At 36.4% G+C, this 10,885-nt stretch overlaps 1 protein-coding gene across 1 annotated transcript; it reads left to right on the forward strand.

Annotated features, from left to right (window-relative positions):
* Nucleotides 1–2,105: 2,105 nt before the first annotated feature.
* Nucleotides 2,106–3,479, forward strand: LOC149183274 (KDEL-tailed cysteine endopeptidase CEP2-like). The gene is made up of 4 exons (XM_089414900.1): nt 2,106–2,562; nt 2,662–2,897; nt 3,077–3,213; nt 3,320–3,479. Exons 1-4 carry the CDS (start codon nt 2,106–2,108, stop codon nt 3,477–3,479), a joined length of 990 nt encoding a protein of 329 aa, XP_089271026.1.
* Nucleotides 3,480–10,885: the final 7,406 nt, after the last annotated feature.

Consider the following 10,885-nt stretch of genomic DNA (forward strand, 5'->3'; position numbering starts at 1 on the left):
AATTGGCAAAATCTAAAGATCAGAACCATAAAACCACGCCATCACCCTTTCTAGCTGAAAAAATGTGATTTCTAGTGGTGATGAAGAAATTCGCTCTAAGTAAGGGTCACATCATCGTGGGTTTGACTGTCATACCACGATGGTCATTGCTTCTGTCAGGCTGAATAACGCAATGACATCTTTATGCTCAGCTCGAGGTATGGTGAGACCTATGAGAAAGATAAACTTCTCGTGTGAATAAGGTATGTCTCTCCCGACCACCTTGCTTTTGAAAATGTCAGCACTGAGGCTCCTTTGTTACCACTAGGGCATTGTAGCCACGAAGGCTATGTAGCCACGAAGGCTCTGTAGCCACTAGGGCTCTAACGTAGCCAATAAAGCTCTGCAAGTAAATCAAGTTCACCAGATTTGAGCTCCGATACATGATAAATTTAATAGATTATCCTTTATTTACTAGTGTATAAACTTTTGTCTATATACATGATAAAATTCAATATCCTCCAACCTGAATTTTTTTTAATAGAAATTTAGACTAATTCCATAAAATTATCATGTTAGTGATCCACTTGAGATTTGCTAATCTCATCAAATAAATTCGCCCATAAATTAAATTCAACAATCTTCAAAATTAATAAATCTTATTAGTGAAATTGAGTCACTTAGAGACTTTTTATATATGTGTATCATAGAGATATCGCAAAACAACATTATTTGTACAATTTATTCATGTTTTACCTACTGACCATGCATCACATATGTGATTGTGCCTTTATTATTATGTTTTCTTTCATAAATGTATGTATTCTAGTTGTGTCAACTCATTATACATATACATAATTGAATTACTTCTTAATTTTACAATAATATTATGGTACATATATAAACTTACATACATACTCTATTCATATTAATATTTATATATTTTTCTAAAACTTTTCTTTCTTTTCTTAATCACATATAAATTATTAAATATATAAAAAATTTATAATTGAGTTTTATTTCATTAATTAATTTAATTAAAATATAAGGTTGCAAACTTAATTAAATATTTGTATCTGTATTAAGATCTCATTTAGGAAAAAAAACCCAGATAGTCATTGACTTATTAGACCAAGAACCGCTCACAAATAATAAATAATATTTCAGCAATGCCGTGTAATGGTGTCACGTCATTACACGCCACTAATAATGTCATTGGATTACACTCGGTCGTAGTTACTATCTAACGACATCCAATTCACCTTATTTCTGGGCATATCGACCAGTTATTGCTTATTCTTAATGGGTTCTACTGCTAGATTCACAGACAAAGTCCTGGAGTCTGAAGAAAGTTTGCCACTCCTTTATGATAAGCGGCATGCCCACCGATTCGTAATATTTAAAGAAGATGTGAAATACATCGATTCTGTGAATAAGAAGAATCTGGAAATCCCAACATAGTCATTGACTTATTAGATGGAGATATGTAACAAATAATATTTCTTAATTTTACAATAATGTTATGCTCCCTATATAAGCTTACATGCCTATTCTATTCATGTGAATATTTATATAATTTTCTAAAACATTTTTATGTTTTTCAATTTTCTTCATCAAATATAAATTATTAAAAATAAAACAACTTATAATTGATTTTTACTTCATTAATTAATTTGATTAGGATATAAGATTCTAAACTTAATTAAATATAATTGATTTTTATTTCATTAATTTATTTGATTAGGATATAAGATTCTAAATTTAATTAAATATTATTATTGATAAAAGTAAATATTATTATTGGTAAAAGTTGTAGTTGACTTTTGTTATTTCATTAAAATGTAAGATTCCAAACTTAATTAAATATTTTTATGTGTATTAAAATCTCATTTAGAAAAAGAATCCCAACATAGTCATTGACTTCAACATAGTCATTGACTTCTTAGAGGGAGATGATGGAGATATGTAATTTCAACCAATAATATTTCAAGCCACTAATGATGTCATTGGATTAGTGATGTCATTGGATTACATTCCGTCCTATATAACGAGATCCTCTTCCAGTTTATCTCCACCAATTCACATTATTTGTGGGCATACTTGTGTGAATTATTTGTTGTTTCGTAATGGCAAGGGCGGGCCTGTTTCTGTTTCTGGTGCTGGTAGCCTTGTGGGCTTTATCATCGAATGCAGCCCGCAAGTCTCCTGGATTTACAGACAAAGACCTCGAGTCTGAAGAAAGTCTGCGACTCCTTTATCATAACTGGCTGCCTCGGCAACGCTCCCCGAGAAATGCATCCGATGAGCGATTCGAAATATTTAAGAGCAATGTTAAATACATCGACTCTGTGAATAAAAAGAATCTTACGTACAGACTTGGATTGAATAAGTTTGCGGATCTGAGTAACGAAGAATTCAGAGCAATGTACCTGAAACCGATGAACATGCAAGGGATGGAGAAACTCAGGAGAAGGGGACTGAAGAATGTATCATTCACGTCCCAGAACTTGAACAGCTTGCCAAGGTCTTTTGATTGGAGGAGTAGGGGAGCGGTATCCAGTGTGAAGAGTCAAGGCGAATGCGGTATGTATTATGAGAGAAATAATTTCAATTTCGAATGGCAGTTGTTGGGCATTTTTTCCCTGGTGTCTCGTGCATACCGTTTATTTTTTGGCCTTGCAGGTGCTTGTTGGGCATTTTACACTGCAGGCGCTGTAGAGGGCCTCCACGCTATCGAAACAGGCGATTTGTTTAGCCTATCAGCGCAGCAATCGCTAGATTGCAATCCCGACGGCGAAGATTGCGATTCCGGAGGGTATGCTGACGCTATCTTCGAATATATAGTAGACACCGGAGGGTTGATCAGTGAAGATCGGTATCCCTATCAGGGTTTTAAGGGGCCGTGCCGATTCGCAGAGGTACTCATTAATGATTAATACTAAGATGGATTTGTGCATCAAGATAGTTAGATATTGTTAAATAGTAATATTTATAATAATAATAAAGTTAGATATCATGAAATAATAATATTTATAATAATAACATTATTATAATTTATAAGACAATCAAATCATTGTGTTGTTTTGTTTTGATATAGATTGGAAATCCAGCAGCGGCTATTGATGCGTATGCAGTTGTCATCCCTGACGATGAAGCAGTTCTCAAAGCGGCAGTAACTCAACAACCTATATCTGTACCCATTGCCGCAAGTCTGGACTTTCAGTCTTATATGGGGTAAGTGGTTACCATTTTTTACATTTTACATTGTTGTTGAGAATTAATAAATAAGATATAAATAATTTAGCTAAGTGTAATTAACCAAATTTTGTTTGTTAAGCAGGGAATATTTACTGGTTCATGTGGCCAAGAAATTGATCATGGAGCTGTATTGGTTGGATATGGCAACCCACCTAAGGGACAAAATAAGGGAATTAAGTTCTGGAGACTCAAGAACTCTTGGGGAGAAGATTGGGGAGAAGCAGGATACATTAGATTGTTAAGAGACGTTGAAGCACCAGAAGGGATGTGTAATATTACATCTTCTCCCATGATCCCAATAATATGAAGAATTGTAGCAATTGCCATGACAAAAGTTTGGAACAATAAAAATAAGATACAATAGTATGAAGATTTACAGTTTATTTTATTAAATATAGCTTATTTTATAGAAGTTTAATAGGTAAAACATATTATTAATTTATTTTGTAAAAGTTTAATGTTTAGAATACATTATTGTATTGCATTATTATTGGCAATGCATTAAAATAGATTTTATTAGAAAATCTCTTGTGTTTTTTGTAAAATGTATATGAGTGTGAAAAGAATGAAATGATAAAAACATTTATATTACTTCTAAATTTTTAATTTAGAGTTATTTTAAAAAATAAATAAATTTTTGATAGAGTGTGTTTAGAGGAGACTATGTGGAGCAAGTGGAGCCCCCCACCTTCAAGAATGAATTACATTAGATGGTGGGGGTGGGGTGGCCACCCCTATACATGGAGATGCATGCAGTTTTATTTCCAGTAGATTTCTTAGCTTTATGTTGTATGGTGCCTCTAATAACAAGTGATGGCCAACTTATGATTGTTGATAGTCTTTTGTGTTATAATTATCAGTAGAAATTCTAGTTATGTTGCAATTATTAAATTTTACTCTACAGGGAGATGGTCAAAACTATCTGGTTTCCCAATGGGCAGATTCTACTGTAAAATTGTTGAGAGTGGATAGATGAATGATGTACTAGAAATTTCTATTTTGTGAGGTAATACCATATAAGCTTACAAAAAGACATACTTGTACATTTCATTTATGTATTTTTTCCTTTTTTATTTTAGTTTCATTTCATTTTAAAAAATATACAATTTTTCCCCAATGGGGTGAGAAAGAAGGACTTATATTTTTCTCCAATGGGAGTGAGGCACAAGGAATGTGGTTGACTCAGTGGTTTTCCCACTACCAAGGGTGTGGGAAAAAATAAATAAAGAGGGTAGCCTGGTCACATTCCACATGAATACAAAGATGGAGAAGCACAAAAGCCTTTGAGTGAAGAGTGGGCCATTCAAGTACCAGAAGTAGAAGCACATGTGAAGGTCTATTGATTGATTGGATGATAAAGGGAGTGGTAACTCTTGTGAACAATCAATGCCAATGCTGTATGTAAGATGTGAGAAATAATTGTAATTTCAGAACAAAATATAACTAAATACAACCTTTAGGTAAATGATGGTAGATATCACTAGATACATCCTTTAGGTAAAGGAGAAGGATTTCTAGCTCATGGGTGGTCTTCTTTATACACAATATTCTTTTATGGTATAGCTAATATATTGTTTATGTTTTGGTCTTGCAGGAAATTGTTGGGAATTTTCATGTGTAGTTTTTGTAGAGGGCATCCACTATATCTAAACAAGGAATTTGGTTACCCTATCAATTTAACAATTTCTAGAGTATATGTTAGCACTACCTTCGAATATATAGTAGCAGGAGGGATGGCTAGTGAAGATGAGCATCCATACACTAGTGTAAAGGGCTAGTGAAGAACCACACTACTAAATAATAAGGCTTAATGATTAATAATGAGATGGAAGTTTATATTTCATTTATGTATTTTTTCCTATTTTATTTTACTTCCAATTTATTTTAAAAAAATTATAATTTCCCCCAATGGGTTGAGGAACAAGGAACTTGCTGGTCCCCATGTTCGTAACCTTGTCCAATAGCAAGCCCAAGGTGTTGTTGAGTCCTTTCAAGTAGTGGTACCACACCAAATACAGAGTGAATTGCATAATATCTTATTTGACCTAGAGCTCAAAGAGGGTATAGGACAATGGGTTCATGATCATGGTGTTGTGACAGTGGACTCACCAGGGGAAGGAAAAAAAATACTACCAATATTTTCCTCTCTATTAGCAAATGAAAATGGGTCGCAGAGTGAAAGGTACAATGTCATTGCAATTCTTGCACATGTGAAATCTGAACAAAGAAACCAACAATTTTTTATGGAGAGAATGGTCACCCATATGGCACAAATTAAGTGCCATATTCCATAAATTAGCACGAACTCAACCCCTTCAAGACCTGTGAAAGATCTCCCTCTTCTCATTCCTAGTTGTATAATGTTCAATATTTTGTAACATCATTAAGATATTCTAGTGATGTTGTCACTTTTAAGATTCTTAAAGTTTTGGAAAAATTATTCTATAGGCTTGTGGTAAAAAACATATGGTTCCCTATTGAATAGATTAAGACCATCTACCATAAAATATGTTGAGTAGATAGATTAATAATGTATTGGTTTGTATATTTTTATGAGGTAATATAATCAAATCAACTTAAAAAAAGTTATATATATATATATATATATATATATATATATATATATATATATATATATATATATATATATATATATATATATATACTTTTATGACAAATAACCCTTTATTTTTTAATTAAAAAAGCTTTAAAACTTTAAAATTTTGTTTTTAAAGTTTATTTTGTTTTCTTTTTAATATAAGTATATACAAAGATATCATCAAGAGGAAGAAGAGGTAATATATTAATTAGAGGCAAGACCATCTTCTCCACCTTTCTAAATTTGCACCCATAAATTTTTGGTGGAATGTGCTTGTTCGTAAAACAAAAAATAATCATTCTATCCCCTTAGAAAATTGGGATAAACATATTAAGAATTGTATGACTCTCTGAACACTATGGACACTCTTTAATTCACCTCCTAGCTTAGTCAAACCAACTTTTCTCACAACTTATTACATGTTTTTTATTATATTTTGTTTATGAGATGAGTTAGAGTTGCATATTATGCATTGAATGCAGGATTGAAGGAGAAAATCAAGTAATTTTTTTAAATACTAATGTTAAAAATAGAATGGGACAAGGGAGAAGGATTGTAGGAGGAAAATCCTCCTCATTTACTTATCCGCCATTCAAATATTCCTCCATCCATCACACGAGCTTGGAGTGCAAGCAGCCAAGCCACGAGGATTAGAAGGCAGTTGAGCAAGTGAGAGACAAAGAGCTAGTTTATCTCGAGTTCAGGAGCCGAGCCTCCTTTATTTTAAGGAATTCATCGGGGACTTCAGTTGTATAAGTATAGAGGCCCAGAGCCTCATTAGGATTTAGATTTTTATTGTAAAACTCTAAGCTATTTTCGAGCTACAGACTTGTGAAAGTTCTACTGATCTAACTTGTTGTTTTGGTAATAAGAATGAGTTTTGTTTTGAGAAAGCACTCAGTTAACTAAGAGGGCTAAAGCTCTTGGGTTGGGGCCCAAACCTAGCAACCAAGGCTCCTCTTTCTTGTATATGTATGTTTAGTGTAGTTTCATAGCTTCAATGTTAATTTTATTTTTAGATGCATTTCCATTACAAGTAATGTAGATTAGATTGGTTGTTTATTAGTTTTCTTCCATTTTTTCCTTACTTCAATAGCAGGTTAGCAGGGATAAAACGATCACCATAAGGTTGTCAGCAGGTGTCTCGGCCTCACTTCCTATCTCTGGGATCATGACTTGAGGAAGGGACCCTTAAGGAGCCCCAAAAACACAGATTTCTAGTTCTGTTATGAGCTTTGGAGTTTGTTGTCGTTAAATTAGTATTTGGTTAGTTTTGCAAGTAGGATTCCATTGTCATATTTTTCATCTTCATTTCTACAGTAGATCTCATCCATGCTTTCATTCCTTTCAGCAACTTTCCTCATGCATAGTGTAGGCACTTAATTCATTAATTCTGCTTTTCTAGTTTATGAAAATGTTTCTTGTTTGCATAGCTTTTTGGAAGATATACATGTTTTATGTAGAGTAGGTGCTTCAGGAGGAGACTAAGACTTCATAGCCACCAGCCACCTTCCACTCCATCCACCCTAGCCATCCTTTGTTTTCACCATCACCTTCACTAGTTTTCATCATTTTTCATAGAAATTCTTCCAAGCACATTGAGCGAATCCAACCATCTACTATCTTTGATGTTGAGTTATGAGCGATCCTATACCTTCTCCCACTCCATTCCACCCATCACACACCTTTCCCAGGCCTTCCATCACCTTCAACACCTCGCATTTTTCTCTCAGCTATATCCTGTAGGTTTACAGGGGATCCTATAGGTTTCTAGTACATCCTATACGTTTTCATGAAATGGCCTCGTTTTGAGGCCAAATTGATGCAAAACTTCTAGGAATTCACCAAAAGCCTCCCAAGGGTCGTCCACACCATCCAACCATCCCATAACCCTTCCAGCCATCCTGAAACATCCTTAATTTACCTACCACATCAACAGAAGCAATTAGTTTGCATACTTGATTTTGCATAAAAAGACAAAAAAGAAAAAACAGATTTAGTTCAGTCTCTTTACTTGCACATTAGTGATGTTTGATGCTTCTTACTTCTATAACTTAGATAGTAGCATTTGGTTCATGTTGATTCAGTATTTCTGCTAAGCATAGTTTGTTCACAGTTAATTAGGAAATGGTGTGCTTTAGCATTACATGTCGACCTTCTCCATTATTGCAGTAGAGTAGCTCTCTCTTAGAGTAGATTTAGCTTTCTTCCAACAAAGAATCAAGCTTCTTCTAACTCCATAGAAGTCTAGCTTGAAACCCCAGTGGTCTCTCGCCAGCTGAAGAGTAACAGCAGGCAGAACCATCACTTTTACTTGTGTATACAACACTGCCACCTCCAAGTTTGTACAAACCCTGGGTTGATAATGTAAAGCTGGTAGCCCAGGAGTTGTAGCATCCTTGCTGCAATACTAGTGCTCATGACTTTTTGGCGTCATTACCGGGGAGGTGTCTGAGTAAAATGCGATTACTTCTTTCTTTTCTTCTACTTCTTGTCTTTAAAATTATGCCATTAGTTTAATTCTGCAAAAGTTATGTAGTTGTTTCCTTTCTTCCATTTTGCATTTTCTACTTTCCTTTCCATTTTGCAAGCAAGATTTCAATTCAGTAAATAGATTTCTCATTCCGTCAGTAATTTTCATTCAATCAGTAATTTCAATTCTGCAAAGTACTTTCCATGTTTAAAAAAATACAAAACCAAACCAAAAACATTTCCTTTCATGCCTAGTAGGAATAGGGACAACTTAGGGAAATTTTCGCCAAATACCCCCACTGCATCAAACAACCAACCTTCCCTCTTCTTCGATGGCTGTGAACTAGAGGAACCCTTAGGTGAGCAACCTGACATATTTGAAGAACCTACATGGGAAGAAGAAGAAGAAGAACCCATTCCTACTCAACCAATGGCTGAAAACAGAAATGACAGAGGGAATAGAGAGAGAGTTGAGGGTGCCTTCCCCATCAGGGAAACCAATGGGGACACTAAGATGAAAAATATAAGCCCCTCTACCCTACCTCATTTCCATGGCCTGACCACAGAGGACCTCGACACTTTCCTATTTGAGTTTGTTGTTAGATGTCGAACCTATGACTATACAGATGATGAGCAGAAGTTAAAACTATTTCCATCTACCCTCAATGATGCAACATTGTGCTAGTTCATGGGTTTACTTGGAGATAGCATCACAACTTGGGCTCAGATGTAGTAAGCCTTTAACAACAAATATCGGGACTACTGTCGGTCAAAGGATACTAAAGAGGAAATTTTCAGGATGACCATAGGTAATGATGAATTGCTACAGGATTATGAAGAAAGATTCCATCTTAGTTACAAAAGGGAAAGGTGCACACTTGACCCTGAGTCACTAAAGCTGGTCATGCTTAGGGGAGTAAGGGAAGATCTTCTAGATACCCTAAATTTGTTAGTAGGAGGAGATATCTACCAATTACCCTGTGAGGATATCAAGACTGTCTTTAGAAACCATTCTAGGGCAGCCAGGAAAAAGGGTAGGGGTAGTCAACCTATGGTCAGTACATCGTCTTCTAACTGATCCATCAAGGGTGAAATTGGAAACATGCTGGAAGATTTCAAAAGTGAGATGTTGCAAACCCTCGCCTTGCAAATGGACACCATGCACATTAAGAGGAAGGCGGAGCAAGTAGGGAGAGCCTTGGCCATTTTTTGTCCTAGATGCACTAGGAGGCATCCTAGGAATGAATGTCCATTAACTTCTATTGAAATTTTCTCAGTCTAGGAAGAAAACCACTCCATAGACAAGTGTCGTTCTTTGCCTGGACTGAAAGTTGTATATCAAGGAGCTGAAGGGGTCACTAAGCAGCTCTGCTACATAAACCAAAGGAGACCTCATGGGCCTAGACCATACTAGCAGGGCATGCAAGGGTCATCCCATGCATATTACAACCCCAACCAAACCACAACCATGCCTTCTTGGGGACCCCCTACTCATCCTTCCTGGTCTACACACCCTCCTTGGTCCTTTCCATCTCAGTATCACTCCTAGCTAGCCAGCCAGTCATTTCAAGCTTATGCTCTGCCACAACCTCAGTGGAATGCACCACCCCAAGGGTGGAGGCCCCAATACAACAATACTCCAGCTCTATTTCCTCCACCACCTATCCAACCACAGCTGCTACACTCTACTCCAACCAAGCAAGCCCATATGCCCGCCGAGCCAAATCCGAACCTGAAAAACAGGCAGGCTCAACATGTATACAGTGGAGAGACATCATATCCAGCTTATGCTGTGGAAATCCAAGAGATTAACCTGTGATCTGGGAGAGTTCTCCCAGATAACCAACATCCACCTCCACCTAGGGAGGTTGAGGAAGAAAGATAGGGAAGCAATCTTAAAGTGAATCCACCCTTTCCTGAGAGATTAGCCCAACCACTCCAGCCTACCCCGAAAGAGACTGAAATTCTGGGAGAAGTGAAAAATCTATGTGTAAAGATTCCACTTCTCCAAGCGATAAAATATGTTCCTATTTACAATAAGTTTATTAAGGAGAAGGGCTTCAAGCATCCAAGGAGGCGAAGAAGGGATGCCCCTACCATTAATGTCATTGGGCAACTATCCAAATTAATGTTGGGGTAGGTAATCTATCCAGAATATTTGGACCCTTGAAGCCCTATAGTAGATGTGCACATCAATGGCACCATTGTTCCACACAATTTGATCAACCTCGGGGCTTCCATTAATGTGATGACGAAGGACACCATGCTCGAGCTCAACCTCCAAGGTTCATTGAGGAAGACCACAACAGTTCTGCAACTTGTGGATCGCTCCACAGTAACCCCTGAGGGGGATTGGAGGATGTGATGGTCTCCATTGACTCTTGGGAGTACCCTACATATTTCCTAGTTCTCTAGCCTAAGGATAAGCTTACTGGTTACCCTCTCATCCTTGGGAGACCATGGTTGACCACTGCCGATGCTTACATTAGCTGTAGAGTTGGGAATATGACCATCAAGAATGGGCATATGTCCAAGCAGTTAGTCCTATACCCTCCTGCTCAACCTGCTCTAGAGTAT

The sequence above is a fragment of the Pinus tabuliformis genome, chromosome 3_2, assembly GCF_031772625.1.
Source record: "Pinus tabuliformis cultivar Carrire ecotype Pingquan chromosome 3_2, CPIR1, whole genome shotgun sequence".
Classification (NCBI taxonomy): Eukaryota; Viridiplantae; Streptophyta; class Pinopsida; order Pinales; family Pinaceae; genus Pinus; species Pinus tabuliformis.